General features: G+C 37.6%; 1 protein-coding gene across 1 annotated transcript in view; it reads right to left on the reverse strand.

Annotated features, from left to right (window-relative positions):
- Positions 1-20,931, reverse strand: part of PRIM2 (DNA primase subunit 2) — a 182,604-nt gene that overhangs the window by 74,392 nt on the left and 87,281 nt on the right. The window contains exons 9-10 of the mRNA XM_088795636.1: positions 7,960-8,032; positions 3,066-3,251 (exon numbers count right to left, since the gene is read on the reverse strand). Of these exons, the coding sequence (XP_088651762.1) occupies positions 3,066-3,251; positions 7,960-8,032 (259 nt within the window). The remainder of the gene's footprint in view (positions 1-3,065; positions 3,252-7,959; positions 8,033-20,931) is intronic.

Here is a 20,931-nt window from a genome sequence, read left to right on the forward strand (position 1 = left end):
ATCTGAGTACTGTGGGTAGATTTAAGAGCAGCTCTCGGGTTTACAGTGCTTAATGTCTCCCCAAAAATGTTCCATAACACAATTCAGCATAACACAATGGAAAACATTTTAAATTGTTTTCACTTTGTTCTTAATATCTCCTAGTCCTGAAAATGACATTATATGTGCATATAGGTAGTCAAACTTCTTGGAAAACCTATTAACATAACCAAAATTCAAATCTATGCTCTAACCACAGAGACTGAAGAAGATGAAATTGAAAACTTTTATACAACTATCCTAGAAGAAACTGATCGACCACACACCAGAAATAGATATGCTGATAAATACAGGCGACTAGAACATAAAAGTAGGAAATAAAGCAGAACCAAATGTTGTCGAAAAATTTGGACTAGGTGTCAGAAATAAAGCAGGAGAGTGGCCCATGGATTTGTGCGAAGCCAGTAACTTGTCCATCGCAAACACATGCTTCAAACAAGTGAACAGATGACTACATACGTGGACATCACCAGATGGCCATACAGAAATCAAACAGACTATGTAATTGGAAGCAGGAGATGGAGAAGCTGTATTCTCTCTGCCAAAAGAAGATGAGGAGCAGATTTTGTGGTACTGACCACAAACTGTTAACATCAAACGTTAGAGTATAGCCAAAGAACAGCACTAAAAGAATCGTAAAACATAACATAAATGACATTCTTGATGGATTTGAAATCCACATAGAAAACAGATTCGCACTGTTGAACTTAATTGACCAAGAACCAGAAGAACTGTGGACTAACACTAGGAATATTATCAGGGAAGAATGGGAAAAAACAATGCTAGAAGTAAAAAGGAAAGAAAAATTGAGATGGATGACAGAAGAAAAACTAAAAATTGTTCAAGACAGACAAGAGGCAAAAGTAAACGGTGACAAACGCAGAGTTAGAATCCAGATTTCACTTTTTCAACAACTATCACATAGAGATAAAGAGAAATATTACAGTAGTCAATATAAGGAGACAGAAAGAACAACAGAGGGAAATAACAAGAGATGGCTACCAGAAGATTCAAGAAATAAAAGGGAAACTCAAGCCTACACTAGGAAAGCTGAATGACCCACAAGGAAGCACATTATCTGGCCAGAAGAAAAGAAAGAGAAGGTGGAAACAGTATAATGAAAAGATATATAAGAAGAGACAAAAGGATGACAGATACTTTAGAAGAAGATTTCTATAAGGAAAAACCTGTAATACTAGAAAGTGAAGTGAAAGCTGCCTTGAAAGTATTAGGAAGAAATAAATCATCAGGAGTAAATGGTATACCAATAGAATTATTTCAAGCCACAGATAATACGGAATCTGTCAAAGTCCTAACAAGAATATGTCAACAAATACAGAAAACAAAACAATGGCCTACAGAGTAGAAACATTCAATACACGTCCCTATCTTCAAAGGACATACCAAGAAGTGCAGTAGCTGTAGGACCATTCAGCTAATTTCCCACACAAGTAAAGTGATGCTCAAGGTGATATAACAAAGCCTTCTACCTTATATGGAGCAAAAAATGCCGGATGTTCAAGCTGGGTTTAGAAAAGAAAGACGCACTCCAGATCTAATTGCAAGCACTCGCTGGGGATAAGAGTGCTCCAAAGAATTTCAGAAGAGGGTTAGTCTGTGTTTTACAGACAACAGGGAAGCCTTTGATTGCCTGGATCATAGAAAGCTATGGGTTGCTCTGAGAGAAACGGGCGTGTCTCAGCACTTGGTTGTCCTGATGTGTAACCTGTATTGTGGACAGGAAGCCACCATCAGCACAGAATATGGAGACAGAATGGTTTCGTATAGGCCAAGGTGTAAGATAAGGGTGCATTTTATCTCCTTATTTGTTTAATCTGTATGCAGAATATATCACACAAGGAACTGGACTAGACTCAGAGGAAGGAGGAGTGAAAATTGGTGGTAGAGATATCAGTAACTTGAGATGTGCAGACGACACCATCTTACTGGCAGAAAACAGGAAACTTCTGGCGAAAGTGAAAGAAAAAAAAGTGCCAAAGCAGGACTGCATTTAACATCAAGAAGACAAAAGTCTTGACTACAGAAGAAATACACAACTTCAACGTACACAACGAAGACACTGAAATTGTTAAAGATTTTGCCCACCTTGGGTCAGTTATCAATTCAAATGGAGACTGCAGCCAAGCAATCAAAAGAAGGCTGAGACTCAGAAGGGCCGCAATGGAAGAATTAGGAAAGGTCACCACCAGCAGAGATATATCATTGGACACCAAGGCTAAGATCATCCACAGCCTCGTATTCCCAGGTACTATGTGCAGATGTGAAAGTTGGACAGTAGAGAAGGCTGGTAGGAAAAAAACGGATTCATCTGAAATAAGGTGTTGGAGGAGAGCTGTACGGACACCCTGGATCACCAGAAAGACAAATAAGTGAGTCCTAGAGCTAAATAAGCCTGAAACAGAGCTGGAGGCACAGATAACCAAACCGAAGCTGCCCTACCTTGGCCACATCAGGAGAAGGCCACTCTTTAGAGAGACAATGAGCTGATAAAAATGGAAGGCAGCAGGAGAAGGGGAAGACCAAGTATGAGATGACTGACTCCATAAAAGAAGCCATACGCGTGAGCCTACAGGAGCTCAGCAGGGCGGTTGGACAGGAAATGGTGGATGTCACTCATTCATAGTCTCGCGAGGAGACAGAGGTGACTCAACGGCATGTAACACACACATATACATATTACATACACAGTCCTATAGACATATGACTCACAAAGAAATTTCAGTCTTATAACGACTGGCAGTATACCTACAGAGGCTAAGACTCTTCATTCAAGCATTACTTTACACTTTACGTTGCTGTTTTAATTTTCCCCTTTGAAGTAACTTAACTCTCCCAATCTTTTCTTCAGCATCTATTAGATTAATCCAAGAGTTTCTTTTTACCAAAAAGAAATTGTCGGCATGTTTCTCTTTCAACTACATTTCAGGGCCTATTCAAAAAAACAGACCTTTTAGGTTTCAGACCAAAGTAAAATGTCAGTTGCAGCTCGGATTTTGCAAAATTACCTTGTCTGGATCCATCTTTCCTCTGATAAATTCTTGCTTCCAGAACTGCAATGCCTGTTCCAATGTTAACCCAATGCCCTTCAGGAAGAGGCCATACTGCATCCGGCCTCCGTGACGAAGATGGTGATTGTCCCGCAAGGCTTTGTGTAACTGACGCATGCAAGGCGGGTAGGATTTGGTAGACAGCTACAAGAAAAAAGTTTCGGTTATATGAAAGATTAATCAGGTTCCCCACAATATGTGTTGCAAATTCAGACTAATTTGCAAATTGCAAATTCAATCTAATTGAAATAAAAACAAAAACTATAAGGATTACTGTGTTGCTGTGATTACAGATAAACCTCTCATAAATAATTTTCATATTGATTACTTATTGAAATCATAAATAGTTTGAATATGTTGGGTTAAACAAAATACATTATTAAAATTTATTCATTTTTCTCTTTAAGTTTTTAACTAAACTTTTTCTTTTGAGAAAACTATAGATTTGCAAGAAATAATACAAAGAGGTATTGTCAAATATCCAGTTTCCCCCAAAGGTAACATCTTGCAAAACTGTGGTATACGATCACATCCAAGAGGCTGACACTGTTATAACCCACATTTCCTCAGTTGCACTTATGTGCTAATTTCTGTAGTGTATTTGTTTTATGTAAATTTATTACATGCAGGCTCATGCATCCACCACCACAGTCAAGATGTGGAATAGTTCCATTACCACCGGTCCTTCACGGTTTCCTCTTCTAACCACCCCTAACTACCTTCTGCCCCCTGCCCCCCCTTTCCTTAACCTTTGGTAATTATTAATCTGTTCTCTATAATTATGTCATTTCAAGAGTGTTCTAGAAATAGAATCATGTAGTATGTAATGTTTTGGGATTGGCTTTTTACTCAGCATAATTCCTACTGAATCCATCTAAATTGTTGAAGGTATCAGGAGTTCACTCCTGTTGTACTGCTGACTGATATGACATGGTATGGACGAACAATTTGTTTAATGGTTCACTTGCTGAAGAAGATTTGGGTTGTGTTTCCAGTTTGGGGCTATTTCATATCAATGAATGTGCAGGCTTTTGTGTGAACACCAAGATTTAATTTCCCTGGGATAAATGTCCACAAGTGCAATTGCTGAATTGCAGAGGAGCTTTTTAAACAACCCCAAATGCCCAAAAGCAAAGTAGAACATACAAATAAGAAGAATCATTTTCAAAAGAAATATCCAAATAAATGTGTTAAAGAAATCAGTAGTTAAAAGAATAAAAGTACAGGTCTTCCCTTTATCATCAAAGATAAAATATCATTGCCCACATTTAATTCAATGTCTTCATTTCTGACCTCAATTGTGTTCTCTCCGACTTCCTCAAATACCCTCCTGCCAACACTTGGCTCTCCATCCAGTCACATATTCCCTGGCAAGTTCAACTTTAAGCAGGAGCAGGTCTCCCTTGTTTGAGGCCGCTGCTCCCTCGAGTGACCCCCGGTTTCTTCATCCTTTCACAATAACAACTTCTAAATGTTCCCATCGCGAACCTAGTTCAGTCAGGTCCCTATCCTCCCTCGGCAGCACTACCAGAAAGTCTTCTAGTTGTACATTCTTGTTTCTTCATACTATTACAAAATTATGCATTTTTTTAAAAATATTGTTCTAATTCAGAAACATCATTGACTGTTCAATATCCTTAGTATGAACATGCAAAGTTCCCTCAATGTCTATAACAAATTACTTTCCAATTACATGTAACAGACTATTTATTGGGTGTTTTAGGAAACAAGAAGGGGAATAAAACATCATTTTCCCATCAGTCAGTTAAGTGGGAAAAAGAAGAAACAAACACCATTATTTTCACTATTATGTAAGTTAAACTCATATAATAAGTTATATAATGAGGTTTTCAATAAGGGTATAAATCAAGTGCCATGGAAACACTGTGACAGGGAGGGGTCACAAAGCCCAGTTTGTTGTTATACCAACATGAACCCTTTGCTCCAACCAGCTGGGTTAGTCCATGATCACACAGTCAGTCATGTTTTGTACTTTCTCATTCCACTGGTTCTGCTTGGTATAACCCCCCACTCCCCATGCCATCTAGCCAAAGCCAAGCCATTCGTCAACACCTAGTTCAACTTCATCTTCCTTTGGCACAATCCCTTGATTACTTTTTACTCATTCATTCACCAAATATCTATTGAATACTACAATGTGTACAGCCTTGGGCAACCACCAGTGAAGAAGGAAGTCAAACATCCTACCTTCAAAGAAGTAATATTCTAATGGGGGGAGATAAACAGCAAACACAGACATAAATTTAAAAGACAGCATCTGATTCTAAAAGCCCTGGAAATGAAATAGAGTGATGAGATCACGTGTGCACAGGAGAGGAGTATATTAACCTGAGTGGCCAGGGAAGCCTCTCTGAGGACATGTTGCAGAAGCTAAGAAGTAAATTTTAAACAGTATTCCACTCAAATACAGATCCAAAAATACTATTCAAGGTGAAGGACACTCCAGCAAAGATACTAAGAAGGAATGACCTTGGTGTACTCAAGAGACAGCAAGAAGGTCCACATGGTTGGAGCACAGTGCGTGAGCCAGATGGAGAAGACAAAATTGGAATGCTGAGTACATATGGCACAGGCCATCGTAATGAGTTTGGATTTCAGTCTAAATGTGATGGAAACATGATAGAGGGTTTTAACCAGAAGACTGACATGATCTGATAAACAAAGAGAACTCTGGCTGTTACGTAATCAACAGATTATACAGAAGCAAGACTGGAAGCAGAAACAATACTTAAAGAGATTTTGGCAGTTGTCCAAAAAATGGAAATGGGAAAATGCAGTCTAGGTTTGGCCATAAAGGGATAGAAATGACTGTGGATAGTGAGCGGACCAGGAATGATTAGGCCCCCATATGGAATGAATTATCAACATGGATGTTGCAGAGCAATCACAGGAGCAGCGCTAGTGCAAAAGACCATGATCGGGGCTGAAGTCATCAGGGAATGAGGGCAGGGGGTGGGAGGCCTCAGCAACAGGGAGAGCTATCAGGTGGTATAACGTGATCCCAAGGCTTTAGAAGAGTTGGAGTTCTGACAACGGAAGGCAGACAAATGGCTTGGAAGTGGTAATGTGGACCAAGGAAGACACACCCCATACCTACACAGGGTGTGTGTGTGTGTGGGGGGGGGGGGGTGAAGGGCAAGGAGGGAGGAGCTTCTACTTAAAAAGGGCCACAGGGGAAACAGTGTCACAGAGGGAGCCAGAATTCCGTTAGAAGAGAAATCTAAAGGAAACACTTAGAGAAGAAACTGAGAACATCGAGGGGCGTGCAAATGGTAAACTGTATGACGTAGCACAGAATCTCAGTCATAGACTCAGATATGATCATCAAAGCACTCAGTGTAATTCATCATTACATTGCTTATTTATTATTTACTATGTTGTCTACCTCCCTCAAGTAAGGTACATGAAAGCAGAGGTATTTTCTGTTTTATTCACCTCTGTATTCACAGCACAGTGGCTGGTGCGTAATTGATGCGCTTAATACAGTTCACTAAATAAACTAATCATTATACTTCTGTATCTTCCCACGGTATCCAGCCAAGTTGACATTTGCTTGTGAATGTCATAGAATTAGAAATAGAATTAACTTCCAACCATTCACATAATATAAACACAAATCCCAGGAAGTGTTAGAGATGAAATAATTGTTTGAGAAAAGTAAATGGTGGGGCATCTTTGAGAAAAAAATTCAAATTAACTGTATAAATGGGAAATCCTATTGTTATCTCTAAATATATTAACTGCAAGTATTGACAATACTTTTTCAAACAATTAAGACCTATTCATTCTGGTCTCTGAAAAACTCATGGTTTCTCCCTATCCACTGTATTATACTTGGGATTCTTGTTCCCAAGCATTAAAATCTTGGTAAATTTTCAATTTCTTGTAAAAAATTTGGTAACTGTCTAAACAAATATTATTTATAGCTGATTTATTTTCCCTTTTTTGGATAGAGTAGAAATTCAATTATGTATTAAAGAGAAATCCGACAGATTATATTAAATTATGCTACTCTTTCATTCTACTACGGAACTACAAAGTGAAGCTGAAATGAGCTGTCTAGTAATCTAGTGGAAGCCCAAGGATGGGAGCCTATAGTGTCATGGAATGAACTGCATCCTCCCAAAATTCACAATGTTCAAGTCTTAACCCCCAGTACCTCAGAATGTGAGTGTATTTGGAGAAGGGGCCTTTAAGAGGTAATTAAGGTTAAATGAGGTCATAGGGGTGGGGCCCTGTCCAATTTCCAAGAAGAGGGAGAGACACTCGGGATGCACACACAATAAGAAAACCGTGTGAGAACACAGCGAGAAGGTGGACATATAGAAGCCAAGGAGAGAGGCCTCAGAAGAAATCAAACTTGCTGACACCTTGATGCTGGAATTCTATCCTCCTGAACTATGAAAAAATGAATTTCTGTTGTTTAAGGCGCCCAGTCGGTGTTATTTTGTTACACTAGCCCTAGCAAATGGATATACTTAGTATTTTCCATTTCTCCTTTTTAAAATGCCTACGATGTTTAAATAGAAACACATAAACACCATCTTGCTATCACAAACTAAAAGAATTCCCCTTTGGAATAATTGATTAAATCCTGTTTTTATTAGAATACAATTTTCTGATTAATTTTGGTATTCCTATGATAAATACACACACACACACACACACACACACACACACACACACACACACAATGTACAGCACACAGGATTTCCTTTAAAAATGATTGCCAAGCAATGAAATAATATTCTCTCCCAATCTTCCCAACCCAAAATAATCTTTAAAGAAAACCAGTGACAAAGTTCTAAATTTAAAAGGATGTGATGCTTACCGAATCGATCTGATCTAAAGAAATCTTCCCAACATTTCCCTGTGTGCTGTAATCTTGACCAGTATAGGAATGACTGAAAATAAAAAGAACAAAATATTAAAATAGGATTTGGGTCACATCAAAGGAAATTTTTTTTATGCTGATATAGTCAGAATGAGAAAACATTTTACACATAAACCTTAGCAGAAACATGGTCAAGTGTTTTAAAGGTAGTATTTAATAGAGTACATTTAAGTAACTTACCCCAAAATAGTACAAACATACAGTGGCAGTCTAGCTCTCCCTCATTCCTAGTATAGCATGACACTTCCATTTCTTAGAAACAACACAAACTGCTGTTAACGTTCAAACCTCTACTACTGATCCTGCGTTAACAGCATGACAACACAGGCAAAAAGGAAGTGGAGCTTAAATCAGGAATCATCACTTGCTAGTGTAAGTCCTTGTGCAAGTTACTTAGATTGTCAAGTTCCTTATCTGCCAAATGGAGATAGTAATGCCCGCTTTGCAGTTTTGACAGGAGATCTGAATTGAAATAACTTTCCTCAAAGCACAGTATAGGGAACAAAGTCAATAACATTCTAATAACCATGTCCGGTGTCAGATGGGTGTCTAATCACTCTGTTGTACACCTGAAACTAATATAATATTGTCTGTCAATTATAACTGAAAAACAAAAAAAATTTTGAAAAAAGACCTGACATATAGTAATTATTATTTATTAAAATAAATAACATCTGAATAGCACTTTGTGTGCAAAGAATCCTTATCTATATGCTCTCATCACATCCTCATAACCCTAAGAGAGCATTTTTATTTTACATTTGACAAATGAGGAAACAGAGGCTCAGAGGAGTTAGAAACTTGTTCATCAGAAAGCAAGTCAGCAGTGCAGTCAGGAACTCAAACCTTTTGACTGCTAATTCCCTGTTTCTTCACATGCCATGCCATCCTCTTCCCTATAACAGATTTTTCTATACTATTATTTATAAATTAGGATTTTTAACTCAGGATATACTGTCTAAAGCCATCCACCTTTGTAATTTTTCATCTCCTTGACACAACACCATACCCAGGCCCAACTCCATAAACACTGATTCAGATGCAGACATTCAGATATGACATAGTGAAGAACAACTGCTAGATTACGTAGAAAACCACAACCAAACCATGATTTATGCAGACTCCATAACTAAAGGGAAATCTGGAATAAAGCAGTCATTACGATCATGAAGAATTCCAGACATTCTACTTCCTACCTGCTCAGTTAAAGATTCTTGCTGCTAAACAATATACACACTCAAGATGCTCTGTAGAAAGGCTGCTGTTCCTATAGCCAATCAACAGCACCACTTAAACAATGAGTATGGATTACCAAACAAAATTCCAGTACGGCTTGGGACGCTGCAACCACTGGCTAGGAGACTGAGAAGCGTAGGTTTCCCCTACCTATAGCCCTCCTTCCATGGGCTAAGAATGGCCTGAGAATTGCTCTGAGAGTAGGATGAGTGGAATGCCAAGGAGTCATACAGAATGATCCCAAACCCTAAAACATAGCTTCTTGCCTCTGGTATTATTTATCCCTTGAGTAACAAATTTGTGACCATTAATGTATCATTGGATTCTATCCATTCTTTTAATCATAGTAGTTCCATGGCATATAAAAACTCATGCTAAATTGAACCAACAGTTGCCATTTAATTTTAATATCTTACATTTTAATATAGACCATAACCAGATCAATGTTTCAGTAGAATCCCAAAAGTAAAAAATGTGTTTCACTTTCCAATATATCTTACAGTGGAGCAAAGAGACAGCACAGGGCAATGGAAAGAGCAGTAGGCTAGGAGTATGAACGGTTTGTGTTTTTATTTTCTAAATTACTAATTGGGTGAGTCACTTAACCATCCTGATTTGCATTATCCTCATTTGTAAAATGGCATTAATAATACCAGGCTTGCCTAACTGCCAGAAATGCTGGCAAATTAAATGAAATAATATATTCAAAGTACTAATTAAAATCAGTAAATCACATTCCAGTACACAGAGCAATTGCAGTCTTGACCAATGAGTGGAGAGAAAACAGGATGGAAAGGGAAGGAAGCATGACCCTATTAGAGGAGCCATCCTTCAGTTGGGGGGTACGGGGCCACTCACTCCAGTGACCCCTACAGGCTTCAGCTTCTTAGTCTATAAAGTGATTGTGATCATCTAACAGGATTGCTCAGATCAATCAGATTAACAAATACAATATTCCTGTATAAATGGTAAAAGGATGTACAAGCATGACTGTAATTGTTGAGTAAACAGGGCCAGATGGTTACTATACCACAAGGAAGTTTTCCTCAGCCCAGATTAATGCAGTATACTAAGTACAAAAAGAAGATATGTGAAGAAGACACACACATTTGCTTGAATGGAGGTAGAAGATGCTGGTTCCCCAACACTTCAATAGAATATGCAAAGGGACTAAATAAACTCCAAGGAAAAAAAGGTAAAAGGAAAGAGAATGGTAGCAATGTTTACTGCAAAGACTTTACTGGGCATAAATAACTACAGAGAATATAAGGAATTTATATAGATACTATACTTCTAAAAATATTATTAATAGACAGGAAGATGGCCACCGGCCAACCAAGCGAGGGCAAACATGGAACCTATCAGAGGAAAAATGACAGAAATGAAGATTTTCAGCATCAGAATCAGGAATAAGATTTCTTTTCTACTCATGATCGGAAGGGATAAGTTATGTCTTGGTTAGAGGAGTTGGCACATCACAGCTATTTGATACGTATTTGAACTAGTTATGAATAGATAAGCTGAGGTGGGGGAATTGAGGGATATAACACTAAAAAGGCAGATGATGAGAAGCACTGTATCCAATACTCTGCAGGCACCAAAGAACCGTGAAAGGATTTTAGACAAGAATTCACATAATCAGGTCCGTACTTGAGAAAGCAAGCAGAATGGAGGAATGACCAGGAAGGGGAGAGACCGGGCAATAGAAAATCAGCTGGAAGAGTACAGCAATGTTCCAGGCAAGAGAAGGTGGAAGCCTGAAATAAAGTAGTGGCAATATATGGAGAAAGGAAGGCAGTCAAGGTAGGAAAAAAAGGGGGACAAGTAGTACTGCCATAAAAGAGTAAAAGTCCTTAAGAACAATTCACATGAGCTCATGAAACTGGACCTTTGGCTTTTACTTTGAAGTGCTGAGGGATATCTCTAAATGACATTCAAAACAAGTACCCAAGAAAGTGAGGCACATTTCTACCACATTCAGCCCTCAGTGTCAGCTTTACATCACATTGCTTCCAAATGAATGCAGCAGCTACATTAAGGAACTGTCAAATATATTCTAATTTTCATTATTAAAAAAAAGATCAGTTTTACAAATGAACACTTTTTACCTACATTGGGGAAACACGGAAATAGTAATAGTAATTTTTCATAGCAAAAACATTTTTAATTGGTTCAAGACACACAAATAGAAATACACAGATATATAAACACACATAAAACCAGCAGATAATACTGTTTTCTGTCCATTTTATAGAATTATGGCTTTATTTTGAGAAACACTCACTGTCACTTAAGTACAGTGTTTAAACAAGGGGGATTCAGAAGATGTAAAAATTTTCCTGCTTCTAACCTTTCAAAAAAGAATAAATTGACATACAACACAATCGCCATTTTTTTCAATCCAGCAGATCAACAAATATTTTAATGGGCCACAAAATTCAAATTATGTCACAAATCATTATTTTGCCAAATATAAAGAGGAACATTTGATTAATCAGAGAATTTTGAATGATCACGATTTGATTTAATTCTCAGTTTGGCCACTAATTTGCCACGATTAAAAAGAGAAAAAAGATAATTCAACCTATGCATCAATTTGTTCATCCATACGTATGGGTGGGAAGGGACTGCAGTGACATAATTGCATTCCCCATGAATAATTTTATCTTTTATTTGCTAGAGTATCTTTTATCCACTAAGAGTGAATGTTATATTGAGTTTTCTCGTTATCAAAAAGCCAGAAAAGTAGTAAAAACACAAAGATGTGGTACTATGAGTATTCAATTATATTAGAATATGCTCTGAAGATAGGTTATAAAAAGATATAGTATACTTTTGCTAAAATGTAACAATTACTACATTGTACCAGGAAAAGAAACACCTTCACTAACCCAAACAGAACCATATAAGTGCATAAAATCCAACACAAACTTCATTTTTTTTTAAAGCCATTAGATTGTCAGACTCAATAACAGATTTTTTCCACATCCCAGTTGTCTGTATTTGGATATAACAGATTCTAATTACCAAGAAAACAACAAATCCATTCAAGAGTCCCTCTGTAGTCTCTGAATCAGCCTGCACCTTTGAGACCAAGAAAGAGTCGAAAGCAGAGAAGAATCAGAGATGATGCAGAAGACGTACCATGGGATAAGTGCCACAGCAACGTTCAAATATTCCCCAAGCCCACAGAGAACAGGTCTCTTCTAAAAGAAGGGTGTAGCGTCAAAGGTTCTTAAGGAATGAAATAGCACTGAATAGAGAGAATTATAAGCTTTAGAAACAGACCACAGGATTGTAAAATGTTACCAGGATGTTGCTGAAACATCCAGAGTGCAGGCTGAATAGAGAAGCCTGTTGAACCAGAAGGGAGAGATGAATTCGGTGGTGGACAAGCTCGGCGGGCTGAGATGAGAGGAGGAGGACAATCAGTGAGAATGAGAGACTGGGAGTCAGGAGGAAAAGTAAGAGACGGTTGTCAGAAAATAAGCTGAATTTGAAGGCTTAGAAGTAGGATGTGATGATCACATAAAAATCAAAGTACTGGTGGTTTTAGTATTTTTATCATTAATAGTTTAACAATTTTATATGCAATAGAACATTCTTAAATTTTGACCAGGTTTATAAAAGTATGTGATTTGAGTTTAATAAGGTGTGGTAGGGGTTAAAAGTAAGCACGTGATAAGAGGTGGCATTTTGAAATAATAAAATGAAAAAGTCCAGTTTTTCTCAGAATCTGGAAAGTTAGCATACCTCAGACAGGCAGAAAGAGACAAGCAAAACCAAGGAAATTTCTAAACCGGTTTGTAGATGAAGAGGTTCTGTGTTCGATGGCAAAAAAACGACAACAGATGAAGGAAAAAAAGAACTGAAATTGGGCAGGTAGGTCCTGTAAGGCAGGTCTGTAAACAAAAACCATTAAAACAAAAAGCAAATTTTAAATCCTATCTCCTTTTGCAATAACATAGTGCTAAGTTACCATTTTAATGAAAATTTGAGGCTCCATCAAGTTTAAAACCTATAAAAAAGCTAAAGGAATGCATAATTGTATTACCCACAAAAACAGAATTTTGCAATTGTGTGTAACAAAACCCTTTGCTTACACAGCAGTAATTCAGTGTTTTTCCTTGATTTTTGTTTTGTTTTGTTTTGTTTTGAGGTGATGGTCCTAAATTATCTAATCTACTAAAAGAGAACTAATAATATATAAAATATATAAAAACACTTTTTACTGTAGCATTTGTTCAATAAATTTACATGCAACTTAATTGAAACTCAGTCACATTTGAGGAATTTTTTCTTCCAATATTATCTTACTCATTAAACAGTAAGAGGTAAGCACAACTAGTTTTCTAATATAGCTTAAACATCACAGTAAATAGAAAATTGGCTAACAGTTTCAACATATTAAAAGCTGAAAGGAGTAAAGTAAGACTTTCTAAATATCCATAACCCATTTTTATGTAACCAAATTTAAAATGATCTTATTTTAAATCCAATTAGATTAATGGGGTGGGCATTGAGGGGTAACTGAGAGAGGAAAGCATCATTAATCACATCCCCATGGAAATAGAATTTTCCCGAAACACTACCACACAAACATCTAAATTACAGATTAAAAATACAGTGGATGTATAAAAAGATAAATCTGAAACAGGCATATCTGCACACATCTGACCTGTGAAACATAAGAGAAGGGCAGATCTACTGGGTCTTTGTAGAAACAACAGAAATTTAAGTCCTGCTCAATACACCACAAATACAATATGAGCACTTAGGTACTCAGCAGGGAATTCTTTTTCAGTATTGAAACTGAGAGTTCAAAACAAAAATAAGAAATTATACGAAAGTGGGTTTGTGGGTCTCACGGCAAGATTAGCTGGTTAAGAAAAAACAATCATCTCTTCATGCTGTGGCTTTGATCCTTAGCAGAAGATGGATGATCACACCTCAGCTCCAAGAGCGGTGTTCACGAGCTCCACTACAGTGACATAAATGCCACCAGGTATCACTGACAAAATAAGAGGACAAAACTCAGCTTTTCAAGAGTGATTGCCTCTTCTATCGTTTTCTCCCTTGCCAACGACGGAGGGAAACTTGCGGGAATAAACAAGGAGCAGCGGAATAGTTGCAACAGTTTAGGAGTTCACTGTGACTCCTCTGAATTTGCATAATTTTTTCCAAGTCCAAGTTCCCCAAGACAATCATGGAGGCAAGAAAGGGTAAAGTGATTAAGAGCACAGGCTTCAGAATCCACTAGTTACTAATTGTGTGACTGCCAAAACCGCTACCTCTCTTTCAGTTTCCTCACTGGTGAGCAGGAATCATCAGGGGAATCACAAATGGACTCCCCTCAAAGGGTGTCATGATGATTTATCAGGGTCTTGCCTTGAATATTGGGGGGAAAATGTATTTCTTTCCTACCTTTTTTATACTATCACATTAAATATTTAGCTGTCCTTGAATAACCTGATAATCTGGACAGGTTTTATCTACGCTTACACTCTTAGCAAGTCTCCAAAGTGCAAAAATTCAACCACAAATATTTCAATATCCATTTCAATGGAATCCAATTACTGTCCCATACAATGACCACTAGCCAGGGGACTGCTGAGCACTTGAAATGTAGCTCAGTGAGAATTCAGATGTTCAATAAACGTAAAGTGGGCACTGGATTTCTAAGACTTAGTATGAAAAAATAATATAAAACATTTCATGAATGATTGTTCGTATTGATTACATGTTGCAATGATATTTTTCATAGGGGTTAAACAGTACTAAAATTAATTTCACTTAAGTAACTTTAAATTACATATGTGGCTTACATTTGTGTTTCTCATTATGTTTCTCATGGACAACAGCAGTGCTGTACAGTGAGGAGGACACGATGACACAGAGCAGTCCAGAGATTCTCTTGAGGACTAGAGAGAGAACAGCCAATGGACCTACCCTGACTTCTCCGCCAAGTTATGACCAGTCTCTGCTAGTCATAAGCAGCAGATAAGCTGCAACTGGGCCCACTAAAGGAAGTGCCTCAAGTCTACTGCAAATATCCTTGTTTTCACAACGTGTACTTGGGAATCAAGTTTCTAAACTTTAGCCACCGTTTGCCATTTATACTATTAGGGAAGCAATCTTAAAATCTGATTAGTTTGGAGGTAACCTGAATCATTTCTTTGGGGAAAAATAAAGCCGGGACATATTTCTATTTGGGAATCTTTGGCTGCATGGCCCACCTCAACACCTAATTACAACGGTCCATTCTTCTATCATTTGTAAAAAGCCATGCTAGAGGGGCTAGGACTATGGATGACAGCAAGACCCTGAGTCAGACTGAAAAGACTTCCTCTGCCATTACCGGGAAGTATCCCTCTGCCTGCCCTCCCCACCAACAGATAGATTCTGAGGTTCATAAAACAATAACATATAAAACATATTTCCTTTCTTTCTCAAGCATTTCCCAGTACTCTTGAACCTAAAGAGGTGAACACTATTTCCTCCTTTCTATCTGGAAAACAACAGTTTATCATATTTTAAAAACTGATATAAAATAAAAAAAGCAGTGACGAAAGCATCACTAGGAATCAAAACTGATCTGTGCATCAAGGAAATAAATCTATTTGGGCCATTAAATAGTAAGCTAATGTATCTTTCAAAATGAACCATAATCTCCTACATCATTCTACGAAAGTATACCAAGTTCCATAACAACCTTTTCACATAAAGCCAGGTGTAATCATGGCACAAATGGAAAAGCAATTCCAGGAGGAGGAACCAAAGGTTTTATGTATCACCAATATATCCATTTTTGCAATCACAATTTTACTCATTTTGGATTTAAATAAAAAAATACTCTGTCCACATAAGCTAGGCTATTCAGACATTTATAAAGCACAGTGCCGCAGTTTGGATTTGTTGGATGGGTAGGAAATCAAGGGAGCTGAAGTCACAATATGTCATTTCCGGCTGTGAAGGATATCACATGAAAATTCACTCAACAGCTGTCACCACCAAAATTGAAATGAGTTTCTTTTTACAGCTAAATCTGTAGTGTATGGTATCCAATTTGAGTTGGCCCAGGTGATTTTCCTTGCAGTTATTCCAAATAAGAATACAATCAATAAAATTCTGTTACGAACTGAATGTAGATTATTTTCCACAAGCATAAAATTTATTTTGCATTAAAAAACAAAAATCTCCCAAAAAAACTGCTACCAGACAATATGCAGTATAATGATCTGTATTTCTCTACAACTGGGAGAAATTTTATGATTCCATGTATCCAATAAAAATCAAGATCATATGGGTTCCCATAACAGATAAGAACTATAAGTGCCACAATTGCCACTTTATTTTAGGTTGGCCTCATCTTGTTCCTTGTGGTCTATTATTTTCCTATTTCTTCCAATTTCTAAGCGGCAACAATCCAATGAATTGCAAAAGAGCTTAGAGTTGCATCTCATTTTTCTATCAAAAATATCCATACCTTACATTTGTCAAGTGTCATCAAACCATACCTTTGAAATAAGTGCACTTTACAGTATGTGAATACCTCAATAAAACTGATTTAAAACGTAAAACACACATGCATACTTATATGATATATTCAAACTACAGATCTACCTAGGTATTTTCACCACATTTAAAGCCACCAACAAACACTACTATTTTCATAAGTAAATTTTTTATATTCTTTTACATTCTTAGTGTGTATTCTGGTAGTATAATGATCCCCTAAATAGAGGCTGGTTTTCATTTGGTTTTGACCCAGGATAGTCAAATAATTACAATAAAGAAAGGTTGCCTGAGACAGTGATAATGAAAAATTGAGGACATGCAATAAAGTTCTAACATCCAGCAGAATTAATATATTAAATTGATGAACATCTTCTCATTCCTCCACAGATAATCTACAGAGTGTGGAATGCTTCTGGGACGGGCTATCACAAGTTTATGGTATTCTAGGATTGCCCCCTCATATTTGGTGAAACAAACAAACGAATACAAAGAAATGAACAACTGAGAATAATCTTTTCCGCTAATGATGTTGCTTGTGAAGGAAACAGAGAAAGGTAATATCATACAGCACTTGGGGGATGACTTTAAATTGGGTGAATGGGAGCAGACCTCTAGAAGATACAAGACACGGTGTTACGCTCATTTGACAAATGTCCCTGCTAGAGCCTCCTTACATTGTAGGGATACAGCACGTCCAGGACCAACCAAGGCAGCTCAATCAAAAACAGGCTATTTTATTCATGTTGTGTTATCTTTTATAAAACTACTTTCTAAATAATAAACAATTGAGAGGGCATTAAACTTTGGTGAGACTTGGTATTCTGGTAGTCTGTTTTTCCTCAGCCCAATTTACCAAATTTTGTTTTGTTTTTACCCTGAATAAAGGTTCATGTGTCTGGAATGCCAGTTCTTCTTAGGTTAAGCAAACAGGTCGACTCCCAAGATTACCACAGGCCACACATGGCATCAGTGGACGCAAACATCCAGGACGGGAATCACAGCATGACAGTGGGAGCTTTCAGTATTCCTCTCCTATGGGATTTCTGGTGACAGTCCTGCGCAGGTGGACAGCTCAGGTGCAGGGAGGCACAGTTCACCATAGTAAGTTAAGTGCAGGAGCTGCCCTGGCTTAGAAGCCTCATTACCTTCAATAGCCACAGTCTCTTACAACTCCATAGGTACAACTTCTAGGGCAACCTCAGGTCTGGGACTCAAGACTCCATTCATCTAAAAACCATATTATAATTTAAAAACATATATATAATGATCTATATGTATTTGGAATATGATACAGAACTGCGCTGTCCAATCAAGTATCCATTAGCTACAACTGGCTATTGAAATTTTAATTTTAAATAAAATTAAAAATTCAGTCCTTCAATCACCCCAGCCATATTTCAGCATTCAACAGCCGTATGTGGCTACTGGCTATTGGACTGAACAGCGCAGGTAGAGAACATTTCCATCATCGTAGAAAGTTCTATTGCACAGCATTTAGCAAATTACTTTTTAGCTGCTAATATATCACGATAACTACCGCACTGTTTTCTCAGGCTTTTTACAAAAGTTATTTCCTATAGTATCATCCTCATTTTGTATTTTGTTAGCACTTAATGCCTAACACGAAGCAAAGTAACTAATTTTCTTAATTACTTAACTAGGGGACCATCAATGTTTTAAAGAAACCCAATGACTGAAGAATAGGAAACTTAATAACTGCAGATAATAAAACTACTTGAAAAACATAATCATAAATTTTGCTTTCCAGGAAGGCTGCCAGCTTCCACGATCCAGAACTAACTCCCTGAAGAAACTTTAGAGCCAGAGGGTTAACAAAAACCTAAAACATCTAGTTGGGGACAAGCTGCAAGAGTTCTGTGACACATGAGGCTTCACTGCAGCCCTGATGCCCCGTGCTCCCACAGAAGCATGGACCTCTCCTGTGCTGTGCTGACAGCCATCGTCATTTACTGTAATTGCTTTAGCGAAAAGTCTCGTTTCTCATCAACATTAAGATCTGTAAGAGCAGAAATAAATACATGTCCCTAGAACATGCACCACGTCTGACATGGAGTATCAGCTCCCTTAACATGTGTTAAATAGATGATAAATAAAATAAACTCTTCGAAGGCTAAAAGATGTGTGACCATGTACTTACTATCATAAACATCACTCATACTATAGTAACTCCACAAGTAGCCGCCACTGTGTACAACCTCATTACAAAGCCCACTGTTTGCAAAGGTACATATTTGATTTGGCTAGACAGCCAGTCGAACTGACTGAAAAGATTCTCCTATTTTCTATCTATATCAATAAAAAGAAAATGAGTAACTTATATTTCTGTGAAAATCATCACCCTGTTTTCAACTTTAAAATACGTTAAGCTAGCAAAGTGAATTAACCTAATGACAAAACCCAAGAGAAATTCAGTATGCTACATAAATTAAGAGTGGTGCTATACTTCTAAAACTGAGGAACAGTTTTGCAAAAAAGCTGTTTTCAACTCCTCCCACCCCCCAAAAACCCTTATTATAATAGGCAGCTCAACGATCCTCCAAAGATATTCACACTCTAATTCCTGGAACCCGTAAAATGGCAGGTCATATGGCAAAAGGGACTATGCAGGTGCAATTAAGGTTAAGGACCTTGAGATGGGGAGATTATCCTGGATATCTGTGTGGGCCAATTAATCACATGAGCCTGTAAAACCGAGAACTTTCTCGCGGTGGATGCAGAGAGATGCAGCAGACGGAGAGAGTAGAGAAATTTGAAGCATGAGAAGAATTTCATGTGCTGTGACTGGCTCTGAGATGGGACCACGTGCAAGGACCAGAAAAAGGCCTTTGGGGGCTCATGGAAAGCATTAGAAGGAATGTGGGCAGCCTCTCGGGGCAAAGAAGGGTTCCTGGTTGACCAGCCAGCAGGTAAACGGAGACCTCAGTCCTACCACTGCAAGAAACTAAACGCCTCCAACAACACGAAGCTTGGAAGCGGATTCTTCCCCAGAGCCTCCAGTAAGGACCACAGCCCTGCTGACATCTTGATTTTAGCTCCGTGAGACCTATGTCAGATTTCTAAACTACAGAACTACATGAAAATAAATTAGTGCTGTTTCACTCAGCTAAGTTTGTGGAAATTTGTTATGACTACAACAGAAAGTTCTAATCTAGATGTACTGATCTAAAGGTTCAAAATTCATGAGCTTTAAAATTCAGCTTCCTGAATTCCATCTTTTTCAAGTCACTGGTTCACGTGTTAAGAACTCCACCACAGTCTCGCCTGAACAACATGACACCCTTAGAATAAAGAACTCTCTTGTATCTTCAAAGCTATGTATCACCTCGTTTGCTGCTCTCCTTTGTTCTTATCTCCACCTGCTAGAAAACATCTATGCTACAATTCCTCCTTCATGAAGTCATTACAGCATTTCTTCTCCCCAGGTTACTTTACCTGGCCATAGAGAAACTGCTAACATTCTATAATTTTTCTTCACAACCAAAAGAGACTGAATACCCAATAAAACGGGAATGGTTATTAAAAAAGAGATATATCTCTCCTCAGCTGATTATAAAGTCACTTAAAATTAGAACCATAAGAATCAATTTTCTACTTTAATACATAGTTACAACATATTAAGTAAAAAAATGGATTTTCTAAAAAGTTTACCCACTTTAATTATAACTACATAAAAATACACAGAGAGACTATACACAGAGAGATGGAGAAAGGAGAATCCATCATTATTGCACAGAATCAAGCATTAACTAGAAGTGTGATTCAGCTTCAGGTTTATATCTTCTACACCAGTGGTTTTATAGGAAACATTGTGACAACATGATTTATAAATTATAAAAAAGTTATGCATAAAAAACAACAAAATATCATTGTTATAGTACACATTCATTCACTCAACAAAACACATAATGAATACCTATCATGTGCCAGATACTGTCCCAGCCACTGGAAACAAACATGAAAGGCACTTTACAAACTCTCAAGCAGCTCATACTATAATAATGAGACAAGTAAACAAACAATTACATTCTAAATCCTGGAATATAGAGGGAGCCATAGGGGATTACGGAGACACATAAAAAATATCAGATTCAGACAAAGTGGGGATGACAACTAAATGGTCGGGGAAAACTTACC

Source organism: Rhinolophus sinicus, chromosome 2 (assembly GCF_057876585.1).
Source record: "Rhinolophus sinicus isolate RSI-liver-muscle chromosome 2, RSI-T2T, whole genome shotgun sequence".
Classification (NCBI taxonomy): Eukaryota; Metazoa; Chordata; class Mammalia; order Chiroptera; family Rhinolophidae; genus Rhinolophus; species Rhinolophus sinicus.